General features: G+C 40.8%; 1 protein-coding gene across 4 annotated transcripts in view; it reads right to left on the bottom strand.

Moving 5' to 3' along the window:
• Positions 1-8,860: 8,860 nt before the first annotated feature.
• The window catches only part of LOC124605325, an 84,364-nt gene continuing 67,940 nt past the window's right edge, over positions 8,861-25,284 (bottom strand). For all 4 annotated transcript variants that reach the window (XM_047136927.1, XM_047136928.1, XM_047136926.1 and 1 more), the window contains exons 6-7: positions 18,628-19,093; positions 8,861-10,562 (exon numbers count right to left, since the gene is read on the bottom strand). In XM_047136927.1, the coding sequence (XP_046992883.1) occupies positions 9,279-10,562; positions 18,628-19,093 (1,750 nt within the window). In that variant the 3' untranslated portion in view covers positions 8,861-9,278. The remainder of the gene's footprint in view (positions 10,563-18,627; positions 19,094-25,284) is intronic.

The raw sequence follows: 25,284 nt of genomic DNA, 5'->3' as shown, positions 1-25,284 counted from the left end.
TCCCTTATAGCCACGGAGGGCAGGGGTCCGCATTGCTGGGAACCTGGTTACCTGGAGGGCAATGCAGATAGCAAACGTAAAGCTTAACAGTTGCCATAGCTCAGCCAGGCGGTGGAAAAAAAACTGCCGCAATTCTACTGGAGGATGACATCGTGATACTGGGAAGGCATGGAAATATTCAGTGAGGCAGTTAACGCCTCAGAGTCACCTGCTGCCACCAATTTATTGCCTGAGCAGTTTATATCCATTGTGTCTGAGGGTCCGGCGATATCTAGATCGTCTCCACCCCATCCTCAGCTGCAAAGCTTGTAGGTAGCAGTGGTGTGGGTGCCACCGCAATTTCCTTGGTCTTAGGGGTTTCTTTTTGGATTTCTCTTGCTGCTCTTTGGGTTTCCCTGGCTGGGAGGACTTCACTGGCTCAGTCTCCGGGACTGAGGATGAGTGTGAAGCCGTAAGACCAGCTGCTTTTGGGCTCTTCACCTGCTGGCGGGTGTCGTCTTTCCCACTAGAAGAAACCTGGGGAGGGAGCGACTCGAGGGACCCCTTCCTAGCGAGAGAAGCTGAAAAAGACTTACGCTTCTCCAGCTTAGAAGTGGGGACGAATGCCCCCAATGGTTGGGGGGGGTGTTGCTCCCGAAGTAGGTGGTGCAGGAGCAACATGGAGGGAAATGCCCCCCACCGAGGGGGCAGGTGTAGTCTTCCGGCTCTGAGAGGTGACCTGGGTTGGCGGAGCTGATGGTGCCAGAACTGTTGTAGCAGCGACATAAGACAATGTCATACGCATAGGATGTAAACGTTCAAATTTTCTTTTAGCCTCAGTGTAGGTCAGTCTGTCCAGGATCTTGTACTCCATGATTTTCCTTTCTTTCTGGAGAATCCTGCAGTCAGGCGAGCAAGGAGAATGGTGCTCTCCACAGTTGACACATATGGGAGGTGCCCCACCTCCCATCTGGAGTATGGGGATGTGATGGGCGTCCGCAATCTTGGCATGTGACGCTGGAAGTACAGCAGAAGACATACGGCCGAACTTCCAGCACTTAAAGCACCGCATCAGGGCTGGAATGTAGGGCTTTACATCACATTGGTAGACCATCACCTTGAACTTCTCGGGCAATGTATCGCCCTCAAAGGCCAAGATGGAACCACTGGTAGCAACCTGATTATCTATCGGACACCGTTGGACACTCCAGACGAAATGTACACCTTGCTGCTCTAAACTGGCGCGCAGCTCATCGTCGGACTGCAAAGGAAGGTCTCTGAAATATGGTACCCTGGACCATATTTAAGCTCTTATGGGGCATGATGGTTACAGAAACATCCCTCACCTTGTCACAAGCGAGTAACTCTCGCGACTGGGCAGAGGATGCTGTTTTGATCGAGACTGACCCAGATCTCATTTTGGACAAGCCCTCCACCTCCCCGAATTTGTCCTCTAAATGCTCAACAAAAAACTGCGGCCTCTTCGTCATGAAAGATTCCCCATCAGCTCTCGAACATACAAGGTACCGGGGCGAATAAGATCTGCTGCCATCCTTAGCCTGACGGCTAAGGATGGCAGGGGAGGGAAACGATTTGGGGTCGTACTTCTGTGCACTGAATTGAGCTTGTGATCACTTAGAGACTGCTGGTGTTGCACCACCAGCAAGAGATGATGGACTACACTTCATGGCGTGTCATCCGCCCTGATGCCACCCACTCCGACCAGCGGCCCCCCCACGGGGGCCACCCAGCCGCAGCAAAGGCCACCTGGCAGGATGGCCTCTGCCGGGATTCCCAATGCCCCAGGGGGATGGGCATCTACACCTTGGCATACGTGGGGAGTTAACAGCGATCCCTGTGTGGTCAGGGGCTACAACCAACAGGGTACATGGCGGCCCCACCACAACGGACTGGCTACCGTGCTGGATATCAGATGCAATGAAGTCCATGGTCATCATCGACGCAGAAATCGACACTGCACAGTGCATGGTGGAAAACATATCCAGGAAGGTGTCCTTGCCCAAGAGATGGAGAATGGGCAGGACTGCAATGCGACGACGAGTAAGTGGGCTAAAGATCTCAATGCACGATGGACATGATGCACCTTGTAAGGCGGCCTTCCCCAGTTGGCTCGCTCTTCGGAAAAATTTTTAAGAATGGAGGTCAAAACCCAACAGGGGACCATCACATGAAGGCCGAAACATGTGAAACTCCTTTTAGTCACCTCATACGACAGGCAGGAATACCTTGCGCCTATTCTAACTCCCGGACCCGCAGTTTAAAAAAACATAGGGGTTTGATGAATCTGTGATGGTTGCTTTTGGCGCTTTAATCGTTTATAGGTTCGTGGTTGATATTACTAACCACACCACAAAGGTTCAAAATCTCTGTAATCTGAGGCTTGTACATGACTATCACATCCAGCTACTGCATGGGATCGATTTGTGACCAACAAAGCAATCACAATGAGCATACATTGTTTTGTCAGCAATTGGTAGCACTTATTCTTCTTTGTGGTCAATAAAGTTACCACAGAGATGTCTCAGTTTTGAGTACACAGATTGTCTCATAATTTTGCTGGTAAGCCTTTGCATTTACAAAATGAAGTCGATCTATTATTTTATAGTGTAATGTAAACATGGTGACATTAATCTACCTATAGTTTCACAGAGAAATGATTTCCCCCCCCCCCCCCCCCCCTTGAGTTTACATAACATTTCATTTATAATCAAATACTTTTTGCAAAAGTTATGTTATTATGGTAACTCAATATTTACTTGACACGTTTATCAAACTGTTCTAAAATACAGCACTGTGATCAGATTTTATAGGCAATTTTACACACGACTCCCGCATTAATATAGAAAGGTCAAGGCCGAAGAAGTAATTTTCAGTCACTACGTTTACATGAGACACATCTTCCAAAAGACAAAAACTGAATTTCGGAAACCATTTATTGCTGTCATGTTTACATGTTAAGATCTGAAGCGGATTTGCTAGCCCAGTTAAATATGGCATCTGGTAAATAACTTGTTAAAGTTTCTAATTTAGTCAGCACAACTGCTATTGCTCTTCAATTAGACAAGGCATAAACAGCTTCAGTCAGTCCATATTAACTAAAAAATTTTGAAAGTGAGATGAAACCTGACTGCTCAAGCACGTTTCAAAACCAGCTGAATTTACATGCGAGTGAAAATCAATTGTGGAACTGTAAAAGCAGATTTCCAGAATTGATTTTGAAGTGTTTACATAACCAACCAGAAACGGTATTGGGAAATCAGTTTATGAAATCCAGTTTTGGGAGCCCTACGTGATCGGGATGAGTGTAAGGATTGCATTGAATTTTGTTGATAAGTCTTTACAAAATTAAATCAATTTATTATAGTGTAATATACACATGTTAAACAATAATAATGCCTACAGTTTCACAGTATCTAGTGCAAATTGCTGTGAAATGAGTCTTTTTGTCTTGTGTCAGCAAAAATATGTTGTTGTTGTTGTTATGGTCTTCAGTCCTGAGACTGGTTTGATGCAGCTCTCCATGCTACTCTATTCTGTGCAAGCCTCTTCATCTCCCAGTACCTGCTGCAGCCTACATCCTTCTGAATCTACTTAGTGTATTCATCTCTTGGTCTCCCTCTACAATTTTTACCCTCCATGCTGCCCTCCAGTATTAAATTGGTGATCCCTTGATGCCTCAAAACATGTCCTACCAACCAATCCCTTCTTCTAGTCATGTTGTGCAACAAACTCCTCTTCTCATCAATTCTATTCAATACCTCCTCATTAGTTATGTGATCTACCCATCTAATCTTCAGCATTCTTCTGTAGCACCACATTTCGAAAGCTTCTATTCTCTTCTTGTCCAAACTATTTATCGTCCATGTTTCACTTCCATACATGGCTCCACTCCATACAAATACTTCCAGAAACGACTTCCTGAGACTTAAATCAATACTCGATGTTAACAAATTTCTCTTCTTCATAAACGCTTTCCTTGCTTGTCATTGCCAGTCTACATTTTATATCTTCTCTACTTCGACCATCATCAGTTATTCTGCTCCCCAAATAGCAAAACTCCTTTACTATTTTAAGTGTCTCATTTCCTAATCTAATTCCCTCAGCATCACCCGACTTAATTCAACTACATTCCATTATCCTCATTTTGCTTTTGTTGATGTTCATCTTATATCCTCCTTTCAGGACACTGTCCATTCCATTCAACTTCTCTTCCAAGTCCTTTGCTGTCTCTGACAGAATTACAATGTCATCGGCAAACCTCAAAGTTTTTATTTCTTCTCCATGGATTTTAATACCTACTCCGAATTTTTCTTTTGTTTCCTTTACTGCTTGCTCAATATACAGATTGAATAGCATCGGGGAGAGGCTACAACCCTGTCTCACTCCCTTCCCAACCACTGCTTCCCTTTCATGTCCCTCGACTCTTATAACTGCCATCTGGTTTCTGTACAAATTTTAAATAGCCTTTCACTCCCTGTATTTTACCCCTAACACCTTCAGAATTTGAAAGAGAGTATTCCAGTAAACATTGTCAAAAGCTTTCTCTAAGTCTACAAATGCTAGAAACGTAGGTTTGCCTTTCCTTAATCTTTCTTCTAAGATAAGTTGAAGGGTCAGTATTGCCTCACGTGTTCCAACATTTATACGGAATCCAAACTGATCTTCCCCGAGGTCGGCTTCTACCAGTTTTTCCACTCGTCTGTAAAGAATTCGCATTAGTATTTTGCAGCTGTGACTTATTAAACTGATAGTTCGGTAATTTTGGCATCTGTCAACACCTGCTCTCTTTGGGATTGGAATTATTATATTCTTCTTGCTCACCAGATGGTAGAGTTTTGGCAGGACTGGCTCTCCCAAGGCTGTCAGTAGTTCTAATGGAATGTTATCTACTCCCGGGCCTTGTTTTGACTCAGGTCCTCCAGTGCTCTGCCAAACTCTTCACGCAGTATCATATGTCCAATTTCATCTTCATCTACATCCTCGTCCATTTCCATAATATTGTCCTCAAGTACATCGCCCTTGTATAGACCCTCTATATACTCCTTCCACCTTTCTGTTTTTCCTTCTTTGCTTAGAACTGGGTTTCCATCTGAGCTCTTGATATTCATACAAGTGGTTCTCTTTTCTCCAAATGTCTCTCTATTTTCCTGTAGGCAGTATCTATCTTACCCCTCATTAGATAAGCCTCTACATCCTTATATTTGTCCTCTAGCCATCCCTGCTTAGCCATTTTGCACTTCCTGTCGATCTCATTTTTGAGACATTTGTATTTCTTTTTGCCTGCTTCATTTACTGCATTTTTATATTTTCTCCTTTCATCAATTAAATTCAGTATCTCTTCTGTTACCCAAGGATTTCTACTAGCCCTCGTCTTTTTACCTACTTGATCCTCTGCTGCCTTCACTATCTCATTCCTCAAAGCTACCCATTCTTCTTCTACTGTATTTCTTTCCCCCATTCCTGTCAATTGTTCCCTTATGCTCTCCCTGAAACTCTGCACAACATCTGGTTCTTTCAGTTTATCCAGGTCCCATCTCCTAAAATTTCCACCATTTTGCAGTTTCTTGAGATTTAATCTACAGTTCATAACCAATAGATTGTGGTCAGAGTCCACATCTGCCCCTGGAAATGTCTTACAATTTAAAATCTGGTTCCTAAATCTCTGTCTTACCATTATATAATCTATCTGAAACCTTTTAGTATCTCCAGGGTTCTTCCATGTATACAACCTTCTTTTGTGATTCTTGAACCAAGTGTTAGCTATGATTAAGTTATGCTCTGTGCAAAATTCTACCAGGCAGCTGCCTCTTTCATTTCTTAGCCCCAATCCATATTCACCTACTAGGTTTCCTTCTCTTCCTTTTCCTACTGTCAAATTCCAGTCACCCATGACTATTAAATTTTCATCTCCCTTCACTACCTGAAAAATTTCTTTTATCTCATCATACATTTCATCAATTTCTTCATCTGCAGAGCTAGTTGGCATACAAACTTGTACTACTGTAGTAGGCGTGGGCTTCGTGTCTACCTTGGCCACAATAATGCGTTCACTATGCTGTTTGTAGTAGCTTGCCCGCACTCCTATTTTTTTATTCATTATTAAACCTACTCCTGTATTACCCCTATTTGATTTTGTATTTATAATCCTGTATTCACCTGACCAAAAGTCTTGTTCCTCCTGCCACCGAACTTCACTAATTCCCACTATATCTAACTTTAACCTATCCATTTCCATTTTTAAATTTTCTAACCTACCTGCCCGATTAAGGGATCTGACATACCAGGCTCCAATCCGTAGAACGCCAGTTTTCTTTCTCCTGATAATGATGTCCTCTTGAGTAGTCCCCCCCCGGAGATCCGAATGGGGGACTATTTTACCCAAGAAGACGCCATCATCATTTAATCACACAGTAAAGCTGCATGCCCTTGGGAAAAATTACGGCTGTAGTTTCCCCTTGGTTTCAGCCGTTTGCAGTACCAAAACAACAAGGCCGTTTTAGTTAGTGTTACAGGGCCATATCAGTCAATCATCCAGACTGTTGCCCTTGCAACTACTGAAAAGGCTGCTGCCCCTCTTAAGGAACGCGTTTGTCTGGCCTCTCAACAGATACCCCTCCGTTGTGGTTGCACCTACAGTACGGCTATCTGTATCGTTGAGGCACGCAAGGCTCCCCACCAACGGCAAGGTCCATGGTTCATGGGGGGAAGCAAAAATATGTACATAATATGTACATAATATTAATTAATAATACATATTTATTTGCATCTGAAAATATTATGATAAAGTTGCAGGAAAAAAATATGAACATAATATTAATTTCCTGCAACTTTATCATAATATTTTCAAATGCAAATAAATATATCTGCACAAGTTATTTTGTGTTATTATAGTACCTCTGCATTTACTTGATATTTTAGCAAACAGTTTAAAAATAATAGTATTGCACTAGTAAACAGTTATAATCTGCATTCTTGCTTCTACAGGGTGATCAATCATCAAGGCAATGACTTTCACAGCGCGCAGCTGGCCGGTGACACCGGCTGCTGTGTCCATGGTGCAGGTGACAAGAGACCCGCAGTAAATATAGGACTGCTTGTTGCGAAACTTATTTCTAACACACATAACATAAACACTTAAAAAGAAAAGTAAATTACTTGCATATGTTACACAAGGAGATGCTGGAACTACATCCCTTCATTGTTAAGTATGTGGATTTGATTTGTACACTCTCTTTTTTAATCCCCCCTCTCCCCGGAGACAAAAACTGTCGCCATTGCAGAGCCCTACTGAAGGGTCACAAAAGCATGTTCTCTCAGAGTTAAGTAGTCACTGGGGCCTATTATTCTTCCACTATCATAGCACACCAAATTCCTATTTTCTTCTCAAGTAGATGTTCCTCATGCATTATTACACTTTTCTTAAGTCCAATAAGGGTTATTTGGTGAATTAACATATTTCACTTAGGTGGAACAATGATTCCTCCAAGAAGAAAGTTAAGTGAGGGTCAATTTCTCTGTTATGCACCCAGTTCAAAATCCATTCACAAAACCACATCCTATTTGTAGGGTTCACGTTCACGTTCTCGCACTGCAGTTATTTTACTGGGTTGAAATTTCAGTAACTTTGTAGCCATTTGAACAGAGGCATAGCAACTTCCTGTTTTATGAGAAATATTCTGAACTCCCATTGTAGGAGACCTTTCCACAGTATGTCCAATGCTATACAGAGTTTTGTGAGTACTATATATGGTAGTCTAAGTTTCCTGTCAAGAACACAAAATTTGTTTACCTGTTGATGAGTCACACTCTAATTATGAATTGAACACCATGAAGATCCTCTCGAAATAGTCTCCTTACTGCATGTGCCGATTCTGCATGCACGTATGAATCATACAAGAATACTCTTCGGTAAATAGAATACTTATATTTCCCCACTTCACTTGAAACACTTTCACTCAATACACTGTATTGTGTCGCCTAACAAAGATTTGCAGAAAATCATGCTTGGGCCCTTCTGAGAAAGAACATTGGCTCCAATTGTGAGTATGGAAGAGACATTGGTGCAGAGGATGTTGTAGTAGGAACTTCCAGGGACACCAGTGACCACTAAACACAACTGAGTTTTGATGGAGTTCAGTCAAACAGATTCTGAAATTTCTAATATCCCTGTAGTTACCCCATATCAGCAGTTTTCTGAACAGGGAGTGAATCCATGTTATTTTCAACACCAAAACATTTTTACTACCATTCAGTACTAGAGTTCCTGTGAATTTGCGTTCTCCTCCAGGAGTGCGTGGATGAAAATTTTCAATTACTTCAGGGACATAGCACCAGTAAATGCATTCATACTTTATAAGGATGTTAGCTTCTTGTTCGGAATACTAAACCTGTGTCACATTTAAAATTTATAAATATTCTGAATAATGAGCTAATGGAAAATTTCTGCTCTAAATCTAAAATGAGACCAACACCGAGACCACACACAGCAATCAGTAGGTCACAATTTCAAATCTTAATGCAGGTGATTATTCTTTCTTTATAGTGAAAGAAATTTATGCTGATAATTTATTAGTTCAAAACAGCATGTGCCCTCAAGAAATGGTGACTGTTCTTATCATATATAAATTAAAATACTACGGAGTGAGAGTGTTACAGATCTCCCATTTTAATACATTACTCTGGGTGACAGCTCTAAATGAGTCTTACCCACTGCAATTAGGCAAGACAAAAGATGGCCGTAAGTATGTTGCACACACCGTTCTCAGTTACATGTTCTGTCATATTTCAGTGAGAGGGTCCATGTATCTGCAATTTCTACACAATTTCATATATTAACGATAAGAAGCAAAGGTGAAGTAAATTATGAAAAAATTTAAATTTATTTAAGATTCAGAAATACAACACTTAGATGAATGTGATAAAACTATCAGCAAAATTACAATGGAGCAAATACACATTTTACTCTTTTAGCGCATGCAAGAAGAGCAATGATTCTTCAATGTTACTGATAAACAATCTCAAAACAACAAGGTTAACTAGAGTGCTCTTGATGCATGTAATAAAAGACACAGATATATATATATATATATACTAGTGACGCGTCAATCATTAAATCCATATCACAGACATTTATCACAATTATACATTCATGTTGCATTAGAAAGCCACATTATCACAATAATCTGCATGCTTACTTTGACTTGTTTATGGTGTCATACATTTATTTAGCTGTTTTCTTTCTCAACATGGGCACTGAATATCGTTATTTAATGTCAGAGCTAGGTACTACTTTCCCTCCCTTCATTTTTATTCACGTTCTGGTCACTCATTCTGAGTGACATTTCCTTTCTGGCTCTAAGTTTCTGTTGGATTTCATCATTTCCTCCTGTGCCCATTCTAGCAGACCGTGAATCTTTTGATGTTTGCTGGTCATCGGTCTGGGCAAGTTTAAACCGTCTGTTAAATGAACTATCTTCTTGTTTTACATGGTCTGAACCACTTTCATGCCTGTATTTTCGAAAATTCTGATTAGAATATCCCTTCTTATATTGTTCACCCAAATTATCAGATGAATAACTATCAGCACTGGAATCACGATTCCTGTTATAACTGTGGTTCCTGTAAGCCTGTCGATTACCTCGTGAGGAGTCTCCATAGCTCCCTCCGTCATTCCTCTCACGATTATAGGAAGGTCTTTCACGCCAATTGCCCCTGTTCCTTGGACTGTAATGGTTTGGCTTCTCCTGCCTTTCATAGGAAGGTTCTCGGACAGCTGCGCCCTCTCTCCAATTAAATTTGGTATCCCTTTGAAAACAGTTGCTGGATCCACGCATTCTGTCATAATCTCCATCACGGTCCTGGAACTGTCTTCTGCTACCACCTCTTCCCTGAATGGATCCTTGGCTTCCAGTGGAATCACAGCTCGAATCGCGATCGTAGGAGCCACGATAGCCGCCTCCTCTTCCAAATTCTTTCTGGCTCGTACGATTTCTTGAACTGCTTCTGAACTCATAATTTGGCCCTCTGCTTTCTTCTTCAGATGGTCTCCTATTCCTAATTGTCCTCCAATCCTTGCTACTATTGTTGGATTCACAGCTAGAGTCACGGCGATATCTTCTGGAGCTACTATTTGATTCACAACTAGAATCTCGACGATTACTACTGTGGTAATATCCTGAACCTCTACCTGTTCCTCTTTCACTTGTACCTCTTCCTCTCCCTCTATAGTCTTGATAATTGCCACGCCCTCTCCCTCTACCTCCTCTATACTCTTGATAATTGCCACGACCTCTCTTTCCACCTCTTTCTCTTCCTCTCGATTTAGATGCACGTTCTTCTTCTTCCCTCAACACACTCTCTGATTCTTCCAATATCTGCTGACGGTGTGATTCTGGCGGATTATCCAGTAGTTCAGTGCCTTCAAACTTTGAAATCAGTCTCTCATACAGATCTCTTTCTTCAGATGGTACATTCTCTTTACATAGAGCCAGTCGTACCTCATCCAATGTGACTTGAAGGAGATCAAATGGTTTCTTTATAAACACACAGACTGGCTTATATGCCTGGGAAAGAGAGGATTATACATTACTTCAAGATCCAAGACATTGAATGTAATTACACAAATAACGCAACTGTTAAACACCAACAAAAAAAGTACATAAGTAATTCATTAATTTTACTCATTAGTATTTGAATATTTTGATGTTATAAGGAAAGGCAACATTTTACATAGACCAAAATATAATTGAATGGAAATATAATTTGTGGTGATTACCAAAAATTTTCAACAGCTGTTTGCATGGATGCTGTACTCTTTCTCAAACTGATGTTTGGTTCAATCTTAACTCATCTTAAAACTATTGTTTCTTTTACCTTCATTGTCCTAGGAGAGCTACTGCTCTGGCACTTAAAACCACCAGCATTTTACCAATCATGACAGTGCCACCCTCTTCCATGTTTTCTGCTATCAACCAAACCAGTTTTACCTCCTCTTTCCTGTTAAGGTGAAGGTGACGCCTAGAACAATCTCATTTAATAGCAGCCTCAACAAGCAATCATATCGATGTGTGACCCTACCCCAAACCCCACAGTAACTCTCTGGACAGATGACTTCATATGAGGTCGATTATAGCGGCTTAGAACAGATATAAATTAAAAATTGGTATACGTCAATGTTGATAATTTTTTTTATGTACCATGCCTCTGATCTTGAAAATTGCACCAGTTCAGCAGTGAAGAGAACCCCAAGTTTCTTCAGGTATGCCACATCCAGTTGAACCCACTCACACATCACTAATCATCAGATCTCACAGAGCAAGCTGTTCCATCATTGCCTCAGGATGCACAGGCACCTGCGAGAGCCCATCAGCTCGTCTACGGGCAGCAGGCACAGGTGAAGTTGGCTACTAGCCAGGTGGCCCTCTTCCACCATGTTTACTGTCTACGAGCTGGAAAAGCCACTCATAAAACTATCAAACTGTGGGGATTTGATTGCTACATTTAACCTGTTGTTCTAAATAGTTTCAGACATTTTCTATATAATAAAGATTGTATGATTTAGTAGACCAGTTAAGGTGCAATAGGGTGCCTGAGTTTTTCTGAAACCAGAAATAGATGCACGTAACCTTGTGAACACAGCCGTTGGCATCTTGGAAGATCTGTCCACAGCATACCCATCACGAAGATGAAGACAGAGCAATACTGGGTCACCAAAAATGTTGGAACAGACATCCTGGTTCACCTTCACAGTAACCCAAAATAGTGCTTCCACATCCAGTAACCCTGAAGAGTGCATCCAAATCAGTGCATGAAAAACATCACAGAACTACGCCATCGACACACTGCACGTTAAATGTCTTTTTAAAGCTTTGGTGCACTTGAGGCCATGCATCATTTGAAAAGATGAAAAATCACAACTCTTTGGGTCATACTACATGCCTCCAGTCAACTAGTGTACAGTTTCTGTTTTGTTTGTTCCACCGAAGGCAAGCAGCTTCAAACGCCACTGCAAACAATGGCCATTTGCGATGCATCTAACTCAAAAATCCATTGCATGCAGTTTCCTTCACAATTCACACTCAGAACTGGTAGGGGGAATGCATATAACGACAGCAGTAACTGCTGTTGGGTCTGAAACTGTCACTTTTCTCTAGTCCCTGTCACACAGGATCTTTTTTCAACCACTGTTCCAAAACAATGTAACATGATTGTGAGTATTACATTTCTTGTACTCACAATAGACAGTTCATATTAAAAGACCAACATCCTGGACAATTTCTTACATTATGTAGTGATGGGCAAACACAATAGCTCTTAAAAATCTGCCATTCTGTCACATTTCCACACTCGCCCGTGACTGTCACATAGACATCACTTCACTGATATGATATTCACCACCAATGGAGAGTCATATGACTGCCTGGTACCAGTTGCACACCACATAAAGCATTCCAAAGTGACCAGCTTGCTCTTTTTTAAGGTGGTGACTAATATTGTGAGCTTATTACTTATTGCCACTTCCCAATTATCTTTAGTCTTCTCCCTTCTTAAGACTATCAACAGAGGAGATTTTAATGTTGCACATTTTCTCTGGAAACAGTTATTAATACCATCTGTGAAACCAGTAGCAGGTCACATGTAAGTTGAAATGTAAGTTATGCGTATATTACTCACCAATTAGAAAAACCTTATCCTCTAGACAAGGCACACATTGGTACACCCGTGCGAATTTAAATTAATTCCAGCCTCAAGAATTTTCGGAGAAAAGAATGTGACAGGTCTGTTATGAGATGGGGGCAGAAAATAACGTGTCAGTGAGCAGTCGCACTAGGTAGCTGATAACATAAAGATGTAGCATAAATACTGCATAGTAACACACATGTTGTTTCAACAGAAGTTGCTCATATTCCCAGAGCTTACGGGGTTCTCCAAACTGTAACCTACTGCACCGTCATTGCTGTGTGGAAACTGGTTAAATTGGAAAATTTTGATGTTGCTGCACCAGAGTCACTGTGGGTCGACTGACTGAAGACACCCACCAACTTCAGAACTCTGTTGTAAAACAGGCAGCATACTGATTTGTCTGGCAGAGCACACACGAGGGAGGATCGGAAAATAACGCAAAAATATCCCCCCCTCCCGGTATTGCAGTTTGAATGTTGAAATTTCACGACAACATAGTTTGAAGTTTCTTTTTTTTTTCCACATGGCATCCACCAAGTGAAATTCACAGGAACATGCTTAGCATGTGCAAGGACAATTGTATGGACCACAGCAATGTCTCCAGGTGATGGGCATTCTTCTAACAGGGCCGTGTGGACCTTAGTGATTCGCCACACTCTGGGCAGTTGGTAACAGCTGCAACACTGCAGAATGTCAGAGCTATTGAGGTAGCAATGTTGAATAACAGGCATGTGCAACTGCGAACCTTAGCACAGCAGTTCAACGTTTCGTAAGGTGCTGTGTATGATACTGTTCATGACATGTTGAAATTTCGTAAAGTTAATGTTCACTGGGTGCCTACGAAGCTGACAGACAAATGGCAAGCAAATGACATGCTTGTATCACTCAACATATTATGCCACAGAAGGGTATGACTTTCTGAAATGAATCATACTGGCGATAAATTGTGGGTGCACCACTATCTGCCCGAAACCAAGTAAGCTTCCATGGAGTGAAAACATGCTGGTTCCCCAGTACAATAAAAAAAAATCATCAACCTGCTAGGACAGTGCTTGTGGCATTATTCTGGTATATGCATGTTGGGTTATTGGCGGACTTTGCTGAACATGGGACCACTGTGAGTATTGCCGCCTACATTAAAACTTTGGTTAAGTTGCATCGTGTCCTTCATGACAAAACCCACAACATTAATACCAATGGTGTCAAACTTCATCATGACAAGGCTCACCTCCATGTCGCTGCTCCATTTAATAAGAAAACTGCCAAACTTGGGTGGGAATTGCTCTAGCATCCACTGTACAGTCTGGACCTTGCACTGCCAGCCTTTCATCGCTTCTGTCCTATAAGAAACTTCCGACCCGCCAACGCTTTGCGACAGATGTGGAAGTGAAATCAGCAGTCCACAGATGGCTATACTGCAACCAAATGGGCTTCTACGAACAGAGCATATGGAAACTGGTACGATGATGGGAGAAATCTGTTGAGAAGGTTGCAGAAAAGCAGGTAAAACATGTAAGTTCACTTAAAATTATTGTGCATTATTTTCTGATCTTCCCTCATATCCTGGTAACATTCTTTCACATTCTGTTCAATCTACAAGATAGAACTAAAAACAGGCACAGTTATTAGAATGATACATCTGTGACGGTTATGTAAATGGAGGCATCCTGGGAGATCAGTGGCATTTAATGATACTAGGTTTGGATTCATAATATATTACTTGTCCTCCAATCAAAAAGCATACATTCTCAAATGGAGGATTTCAATCATTCACACCTTCGACTGTTGTTCAAAGGGAGTCAGAACATTACTACAATAAGTGGCATATGAAGGAGTTGAACGAGACCAAGAAAATCAAAAGGAACATACTCCAGAAAATTTACTGAGCATACCATCACATTAGTAAACATGAACAATAGGTGAGAGGCAAGAACACAAAACTAATGGGGGAAGAACACTTTGACTTTCCGTCAGTAATGTCACCCTTTGTTTTGGTGGTTCTTCAAATACGTAAAAGAATCTCCATAGACAATATTACAGAAGTATTGTACTTGCAAGCCAGTTGCTGCTCATGAGACCAAGGCCCACTTCACTGGTCATGTACTGTGTCCCAGGCAGGAGTTGAAGGTGTATTGGGGGCTTCAGACACACATGGGTTCAAATACTGTTTATACCTTCTTGATAAGCTGTCTCTTGAACATACAACCTGTATGCAGAAGTGCTTATGAGAACCACTACCTTAGTGTACAAGAACATGTTAGCTTTCTGAACAGACATTTTCAGTACAATATGATTAATACAGAGAACATCGGAGACTGATGTTGCTTAATAATTCCACAAAACTCGCTCTACAGAAAGTACCACAATTGTATCAAATGGTACGGGTAGTTGAGTGTTTAATTGTAATCTTGGAAATAAATAAAGTTACATAATCAATTTTTTTGTTTATTTTTAGGTACTCTCGTCAGAAGTTATCAGGAACAACTTGATGCTATAGATCAAAAACAAAGGAAATCAGCATAAAAGTTTGGTAGAATGTTTCAGAAAAATCAATACTCATATGTATGAACTGATGGATAAAAATTGTGCCACTGTAGCCATGGAAGCAGAACATTTCCATAAATTTTGGACAAAGCAGCAGCAACTGCGGCAAGCAGCTTTGGCTGAAATTAACTCGGTGACAAGACCAAGAGGGAAATGAGAAGTATATATTACAAAGGGTGTACCATAATTAATGGCATAAAGGCATGCAGCTGTAAACATAGGAAACCAGAAGCAAGGAATGTCAGCAAATGTGGGCTCTGAATGCTTACCATAAGAGCTATGAGTACTTCGTCATGTTCAATACTGTGAAAACAGATCTCCTCTACAGCAAGTGCTTTGCATTCCATATTTTGGGAGCAACTAGTTTGGACCAAAACAAAACAAAACAAAAATGTCCAGTTAACATGGGCTCTAAAGTGCACACCTCAAGAGATCTGAACACATGTTCAGTACAAAAGATGTGTTTCACAGTAGCGAACTTGAAGAAGTGCTCATAACTCTTCAGATATACACTTTATAGCCCGTGGTTACTACACTTTTTTCCTTGTTTTGGTCCATGCTACCATCTCTCAAAACATGCTTGCAGTAGAAGAGATTTGTTTCACAGTATCGAAGACGAAGAAAAGCTCATAGCTCTTAAGGCATGCAATTTAGAGCCCACCTTTACCGAGATTGTTTTGCTTCTAGTATCAGGTACTTTCAACTCTATGTGCTTACAACATTAATTATCGGTATGCTATACGTCTATTCAAAAAATTCCGTAACTTTGTCCACCTAATTTTTCTACACTTATCTTTTACTTATTGTGCATGGTTTCCTTCAAAATACTCTCCTCCACAATTAATACACTGCTCCCAACATCATTTCCAGTTCCAGAAGCAGTATTGGTACGCCTCTTGCCCTTGCTGGATTGTGAAAAGCGGTGTTTGTGAATTTTGGTTTATCTTATCTATCATTGGAAAAAAAAGAAAAAAAAAAGAAAACTCTCTGTCCTTTGGGGCCAGGTCTGGAGAGTAGAGAGGATGAGGCTGCACAGTGATTTCGTTTTTTGTGCAATAGTCACGCATCAGCAGGGATGAATGTGCAGGTGCATTATCGAGATGCAAGAGCCATGAAACCACATTTCATGCCGTTTCCATGTCACATTTTCTCGCAGATGTCACAACACATCCTGACAGTACCATCAATTAACGGTTTGTCCCTGTGGCATGAATTCATGATGAACTTATTCTTCAAAGTCAAAGAAAACTATCAGCATGGCTTTGACATTTGACCTGACCTGACAAGCTTTTTTTGGTCCTGGAAAATCTTTCCCAAACCACTGTGAAGACTGAACGTTGGTCTCAACACCATAATCATAGACCCACGTCTCATCACCAATTATGATTCCCTTAAGGGACATCTCATTCTCATCACCAATTATGATTCCCTTAAGGGACATCTCATTCTCATTTGCGTGATCCAAAAGCTCTTCGTAAACTGTGGGGCAAAAGTGTTTCTGGTCTTGACTCATTAGCTGTGAGACGCATTCGAAGATGCTGTAACAGGATTTCATGACATGATCCAACTGAAATGTTACATTCATCTGTAATCTCTCGGACAGTCTTCGATCGGCACACACAATTTCGTTGACGTTCCTGACGTGAACATCATCGGTAGACATAGAAGGGTGTCCTGGATGAGTGTCATCTTTAACTTTCGACCAGCAATTTTTTAAACCGTGTGAACCAACCATATGAGAATTTGTAACACGGAGTATGGTTTACACACTATCACTGTAGACTTCCTGCATCATTTGGTGTGTCTCTGTAAGCGTTTTCTTGAATTTCATGCAATATTTAATGCAAACACGCTGCCCCTCTAACTCTGCCATCTCAAAATTTGCAAACTGTGTGATTCAAAGTTCTACTCAATACAGCACTGAACAATAAATAAAGATAAACAACCATGAAACCTACAGTAGTTATACATTAAACACAGGAGTGTGCAGGGATGCCAACCGCATTTTGCTCCAACACACCACTGGCACGAAATTACGAATGCTCCAGAATTTTTTGAACAGGCCTTGTACATCCTGTACAATTGGCTCTCCCACCAACATTCAGCTGTTTTGTAGAAACAGTGGCAAAGGTGGAAACATTCGAAAATTCCATAGCCACGTGGAAAGTGGAATCAGGATAACACTTGCGTCTCTACACTGAACAGGCAGGGGGCAGTGCACCCACTGCACAATGCTCCCAGAAAGTGTGACCACAGGACACCCTTGTGCAAAATCAGAGGCAGACATTTGTCTAACTGGCTATGTAGAGAGAACATCATGTAAGTTTTTGTTGGATACAGAATCACAGGTGTCTGTAGCGAGACAAGAGTATATTTGGTGCCAAAAGTCTGAGCCTACCGTGTTGTAGACTAAGTGCTCTGTTCAGCACTGCTGCATTTCCGGATGAGGAAAAGGGAGTTCCAGGAATGTATGGAAGTTCTCCCTAATATGGGAATAAACTACAACATTATTCTTTGGCTTCCTGGTTTAACATCATGTTAAGGTCAATCTACAACAGTGCACAGTGGAGCTGGGTGCGACATCGTACTTTATGCGTAGTAGAGCCCTTTCAGGAAAGCAAGGACTTGGATCAGGAACAACGTTTCATATGGTATAGTTCATCATTTGTGCAGCAATTGATGAAAGCCGAATGGTGCACATCAGTGTAAAAAATTTTGATTCTGAAGAGATGAAGCTATCAAGAGCTACACTCATAGCTAACCTAGAAGGGTCAGTGGAGGATGAGTTAACACGGACTTCAGCATAGAGCAGTCGATGCTGAGACAGTCTGTCAATTTAACTGTACCAAGGGGAAACATGTCACATCTGAAAGGACATGATAGAGTGGACATGGAAAGATTACTGGAGAAATACAAGGACTGTTTAACCATCCAGGATCATTGCCAACTACGCCTCTAGTTCGGCACTGAATTTCCAAGGAGAATGAACTGTCTGTACACAAAAAAACCTATACTGAGTCCCAAACCATCTAGTCATTGATGGAGTTTACTCATCAATATCAAGACACAGAAAAGCGCCCGTCCAGGTTATCCACCGACTTAATGCTAGTGGGTCCTTTCCAAAACATTTAGCTTCCCCTAAGCATGTTGCTCACCTAGAGATTAAGAGGACTTTTTCTGCACCATTCTTGAGACCAAAGTATGGAAATTACAATGTCATTCATTGCAAAAATAAACATGTGTTTGCAATTTTAAGAACTGGGTAAAGCTAATAAGCCTCACCATCTCTAGGTGCACTTGAAGATGATGGAAAACAGGGTTCTGGACTAGTTTGACAATATAAATTCTAAAGATAAACTCACTTATTGACACTAAGAAAGAGAGTTATTAATATCAACTTACTCTTAGTCGAGCAGTATCATGCTTCTCATCTATAATTTGTAGCCAATAGGTTACAGCTTCCTTCAGTTTATTTTCTATAAGATAATAATAGCACCCTATCTGTGATAATGTTCCGACTCTGTAAGGTTCCTCAATAAAAACTTCCATCATTTTTTTAAACAATGGCGCTGGATCAAACTTTGGGTTCGTTTTGAACTCCAACCGTAAATAATCCATGTATGCACCATATGCACCATACTCTCCTGAAGTTTTATATGAACTTTTTGCTGCCTCCAAGTCACCTATTCGCTCAAAATACTTTCCTTCTACATGATGAGCCATTGTGTTGTTTGGCGCCAATTTAAGAGCTTTATCAATGCAACTTTTGGCCAATTTTACATCACGGTATGGATGTGGCAGAGTCAGGAATCCCAGTGCACAACGGATATTAATGTGCGATGAGTCTGGTGCCATCATTAGGGACTTTCTGAAAAAGAAAAGGAAACACAAGTGTGAGGTTTAGAGACTTACTACTATGGAAGTACAATTTTGAGTATCACTGATTTTAATTTATCACCAAGTTCACTTGTGACATGAATTCTAAAGAAACATTTCACAACAAATGTAAATTCATTTCTGCGCATAAAAAGTAACACAGCAACTGCTGAAAGTAAGTTTATTACATTGCAGAGCAACTAAAGCTTTAGCTAGGATGGGAACATCAGCCGACACGTCACTAACAGCTAGTAAGTGGTATTTCACTGAGCCCGTAGCTGCAAATGAAAACTGCTGATGCAGTGTCACTTTCATTGCAACTGCAGTCCAACAAGCTTGGCAAGAGACCATAGTTACCACACAGAGTTTATGTGGCAATGGCTGTGTGACAACTCCCTTCATTCACCTAAAATAACAGCAGCAGATGACACGCTGCACTCGCCAAACATCGGCAGCCAATGAAGCTCCTGTAAACTAGTGAACTACTGCTTTTCTCTAGTATCCATGCTGGTAACTTCCAATGCAGGTATCTCTTTGACATCCACGTTTTGTGGGAGCCACGCTCTTTTAACTGTCACCACCAGCCTTTGTTTCCCCTCTGAGGAGACAACACGTCCTGGCTGTGGTCCAGGGTGGCTCGCAGAATGCCACGAGGTTTGTGCCCTTAACCACCGTGTCTCATCAGAGTTTATTCTAATGGTAAAGTTGGTAAAATTTCATACTAAGTCTCCATTACCTTAGTTTTCTCACAGACCAGTGAGCGAAAGGATTTCTATTGCATCTCTCGAGATTCATTTTAGAGGCACGTTTCCTCAGAAGACTCACAGTTCTACGAAGTTTGATGCGGGATGCCTGGTTCATCCCCTTGGTAACAGTGCCTGATTACTGAGTGTGTGGAGAGATAATCAGTGCAGTGACACGACATGCTCCCATCGGGTGTGATTTACGGACATTAGCCAGTGGCCCTCCTATCTGCCCCCAAAGCGACAGGTCTTGCACCGTTATTTCAACTCAGTATCCTACAGCCTCATTTTTGGAACTGTAGACATTGGTCCAGAAATATCTCCAGAGTTTTTTTGTCATGTCATTTAGACACTAAAATAAAGTAATGTTTGCATTCTTAGAAGTCAACCCCAAGTTTCATTCCTACACCTGTAGGGTAACTGTCAGCATACTACATGTCCCACTCAGTGTAATTTGTATTACGTTGCTTATTTTCTCATTAGAGTCAGGAAGGAAACAAATGTTCCTTCAGCTGCACTTGGTTCACATGGCTGGTGAGCTCACTGCTTGCTGGTACTTAGGTGCTGAAGCAAATATCTATTATCCAATAGGCTTCTATTTTTGCTGAATGAGGACTAACACAAGACAGAGTGATGGAATTACATTAAAAAGATGGAGGGGATATGCCTTAGTTAAGTCTCTGGCTACCATTTTTGCTGTTCCCATGGATAGTTTTATTCCTACAACTTCGGACATACTGGAATGGAGTGTTAGACAGCCATTACTATCCACTAAGCTCCAAGAGGCTGTTCACACTTAGCCACTTTTTAACAACTATGCCATCTTGTATAGTTCAAGTTGCCCTTGCCCTTTGTGTAACACAGCTAGGTATGTGCAGAACTGATTAATAGGCATGGTTAAGGACAGAAAGTAAAAAACCACTTTTAAACAGTTACAAACTTCCCAGAATGAGGATAACCTTCAGACTACAAAGCCACCAAGGAGGAGGCAAAACTAGCTCTTCCGGAGGCCACACCAAATCACCATCGAAACCAGCAAACAATTAATGAAGAGGACAAAATCATCTGCAAATGGTCCCAAACATGATGTAGAGCAGGTCTAGATGTAGAATGCTACAGGTGTATAAAAAGTGAAAATCTTCAGTGGCAAGATGATTCCGCAACATCGGAGAGAGCGTTTCAAGTGAAGTATCCAATGATATCAAATTCTCTCACCCATCAATACCAAACAGCAATGTCACAGTTTCAGGTGTCACAACAGATGAAGTCAAAGCTATCATTTATCATGTAACAAACAGGAAGGCTCCAGGCTACACGACCTTCCTGTAAGCATGTGGAAAATTAGGAACCTTGACAGTTTTACATCCACCAATTGGTAATCTATTAGGTTGGTGCATACTGTCATAGCATTTTTGTTTTGCATGTTGCTATTCTGATTGCTATGGGTTTATTTATAGATTGTAATTTTTTTTTATTTTATAGTTCACTGTAGCTATTTCAGTTACCACATTGTCATTTACAGATAGTGAAGGGAGCTTGTGAACGCTAGAAAATGGTGTGCCAAGTGAAGAAATAAGAACATTTCTGACATATCCTTCTGTTTGAGTCCAATAAAAGGGGTAACACGAACGGAGGCAGCCAGAAACATTTGCGCCATGTACGAGGATAATGCATTGGACAGAGCATGGTAACAAAATTGTTTTCTCATTTTAAGCAGGATTGTTTCGACATTTATTGACTCTCCATTTTCAGAAAGGCCTTTGGGATTTGACGAAGATAATTTCACACAATTAATCCACAATGATCCATGTCAGTGTACTCGAGAACTGGAAAACGTGATGAACTTAGATCATTCCACTTGTGTGACCTTTGCATGCATCAGGGAATGATCAAAAGTCAGTTGTATGGGTACCGCATGTTCTCACTCAAAATCAGGTACCGCATGTTCCAACTCAAAATCACAAAAACCAGCTGTTGGCCATACGAGCATCTCTGCTTGCTCGCCATAAATTGGCTTATGAACAACACTGACCATTCCTATCTTGTAACATTACTGGTAACGAGAAATGATGTCTTTATGCATCATAAACAATGCTCTATATGGTGATGTAATGTGTGTGTGTGTGTGTGTGTGTGTGTGTGTGTGTGTGTGTGTGTAGTTTATATGAAAATGAAGGGTCAAGTGCAATGTAATCCTTCCTCCTACATAACTGTAAAAAAAAAAAAAATCATGAAAGAAACATTAGAGAGATTTGATCTCACATGGAGTCTTACCAAGAACCGTTCTTTCCGTGCACCAATTGCAGCTGAACAGGAAAGGAGAGAATCGACAGTGGTATACAAAAGACTTTCCACTACACATCATAAGGTGGCTTGCAGAATGTTAGACGTAGATCTTCAAAGTTTTGTTCTTCACAATAGCGGCTGAATGTTTGAATTATGATCAAGTATAAAATTTATGTCATGACAATCCATTGTGTGTAGGGTCCATGCTTAAAATGACCGTTCAAGACATGTTGACAGGCTGGAGAGTGTACGCAAGCCACATTGCCCCATTTGTGGTTGGAGACAGTAGTATGTTCCACTGAACCACCATAACAATGCAGGTACACTTGAAAATGAGCGTGCGTGCGCGCTTCTGTGCGTGTGTGTGTGTGTGTGTGTGTGTGTGTGTGTGTAGTTTATATGAAAATGAAGGGTCAAGTGCAATGTAATCCTTGTGCTATTCACCATTCTTAGCCTTTCATATCTACATTGTTTGACAAAAATTCACATGTACAAGTTGTGCACAATTAATAATTGGAACTGATTTTCTCAGTCAATTACAAGAAGTCGAGTGATGGGTAATGTCACACAAGGTAGGTGACACAGCTCTGTTACCTCCACATTTTTGGGGTGTGTAGATTGTTCCTCAAGCAAAACTGTGTTTAGTTCTCATGTCTCATGGCAAGACTCTGTGCCACCATAATTTGTTGTAGGGTCCAACAATCACCCGAAGATGTTTTAAGACTAACAAAGTGTCGGACGTCTGACACCGACCCAAACCAATGACGAGAACTTTCAAACCATAATATTTAGTATAATGTTGATAATAATCCTGTACAATTTGATGGCCTGGTGCAAGTCTTTCAAGCAGGTACCACTTCGGTGATGTGTGTCCTTGAACTGACAGCACCCTGTGTTCCCAGGCGGTCACCCATTTGAGTACTAACCAGTCCCGGCACTGTTTGTCTTCCGTGATTGGGTGAAAATCAGTATATCGAATATGGGAAGGCCACTGAGTGTGTGCATGATAATCCAAGAGTTTAAATTTAAAGAAATTCACTTTGTATTGGATTGTGTCTGTTATCTAACAATGTGAAAGGTATAGTGCATGGTGAGTATTCTGTTAGATGAAAGAAGAAACACTGTAATGATTTGTTGTATATTGTTGAAATATTTGGAAACTGATTCAAATCCTTTTTGTTCATTTTTAGCAAATCAACTCTTTGTACGTGTGTCTCCAACAAATTTTTTGTTATGACTAAGACTCAATTTCAAAAATTCCTGTGAATACATAATTTGCAATTACAAACCAAGTTCATGCAAGTAAATTATGAAAAAAAAGCACCTGAGAGGCCACAGAATGCATAACAATGACAAAACTACAATCTCAGTAGCAATGAAAGTACTTGCTTGAAATGAAAATATGATAATAATGTAATAAAACCCAGTAGCCACGAACCTACTATGCTGTCATAGTAGGAGGAGAGATGATACTCCTACGTGGCGTGTCCCAGGTGGCAGATAGGGAAGTCCTCACCGGTTTACTGGTGGACTTGAGTGAAATAAAATAGCTCTCGCAGACCAAACACACCCTCTGCAGTTAACAACAATAGTTGTAAATCGGAGCTTGCTCCAACTAAGATTGACAACCTTCGAAAGTCAAAAATGGAAAGGTCTTTTAGGAAAAAAATTCCACCGTCCTGCTCAAAAAGGCAGGAAAAGGCTACATCGGATTCGGTGGGTAATCAACTAGAAGGCAGCAAAGAATCGGAGCATTTGCAACCATCCAAATGCACACTAAAACACAAAAAGAAGATTAAACATGAGCAAATAAATTATATAGCAACATACAACATAAACTCACTACTTGAGACTGGAAAACTCAAGGAGCTCACAGATGAACTAAATAAATAAAAAATTTTAATAACAGGGATTCAAGAAATGAGAAACACAGTAGAGGACCCATTCGAATCACAAGGATACAGAATTTATAATGGGAAACCAGGACCGAGGGCAATGAAACAATGTCCCCAGTTTGGAGAAGGGTTTTTAGTAAACATAAAAATAATAGATTCAGTAATGGATTTCCAAGCAGTACCACCAAGAATTGCGACTCTAAGCTTTAAAACAATGAATAAAACCTATACAATAATAAATGCTCATGCCCCAACAAATGAAAAAAAACTGTCTAACAAAAACAAAGGAAGATTATAATAGAGGGAAACATTCCACGTAGGAAAAATATATCTAAAAACAAAGATGATGTGACTTACCAAATGAAAGTGCTGGCAGGTCGACAGACACACAAACAAACACAAACATACACACAAAATTCAAGCTTTCGCAACAAACTGTTGCCTCATCAGGAAAGAGGGAAGGAGAGGGAAACACGAAAGGATGTGGGTTTTAAGGGAGAGGGTAAGGAGTCATTCCCATCCCGGGAGCGGAAAGACTTACCTTAGGGGGAAAAAAGGACGGGTATACACTCGCACACACACACATATCCATCCACACATATACAGACACAAGCAGACATATTTGGAGACGACTCCAAATATGTCTGCTTGTGTCTGTATATGTGTGGATGGATATGTGTGTGTGTGTGTGTGCGAGTGTATAACCGTCCTTTTTTCCCCCTAAGGTAAGTCTTTCCGCTCCCGGGATGGGAATGACTCCTTACCCTCTCCCTTAAAACCCACATCCTTTCGTCTTTCCCTCTCCTTCCCTCTTTCCTGATGAGGAAACAGTTTGTTGCGAAAGCTTGAATTTTGTGTGTATGTTTGTGTTTGTTTGTGTGTCTGTCGACCTGCCAGCACTTTCATTTGGTAAGTCACATCATCTTTGTTTTTAGATATAAAAACAAAGGAAGAGGTAGATAAATTTTGGAACCTTCTAGAACAAACTGTGAACAGAGTAAATAAAAAGAATGTAAAAATCTTATTGGGAGATTTCAATGCTCAGTTGGGAAAAGAAAGGAAATATAAAGATATAATTGGAAAATGGTGTCCACATAAATTTACGAACAGAAACGGTCAAAGACTTGTAGAACTCTGCAGAGAACACAACCTCATATCTAAATCAACATACTTTAAGAGGAAGCCAAGTAAACTTAAAACATGGAAACATCCAGACTGGAGGAAGGGCGAGTGGCAGCTAGACCATGTCTGTATGGACA

This window comes from Schistocerca americana, chromosome 3 (assembly GCF_021461395.2).
Source record: "Schistocerca americana isolate TAMUIC-IGC-003095 chromosome 3, iqSchAmer2.1, whole genome shotgun sequence".
NCBI classification, from domain to species: Eukaryota; Metazoa; Arthropoda; class Insecta; order Orthoptera; family Acrididae; genus Schistocerca; species Schistocerca americana.
The sequence above is the reverse complement of the archived record's forward strand: the minus strand, read 5'-3'. Positions and strand labels throughout refer to the sequence as shown.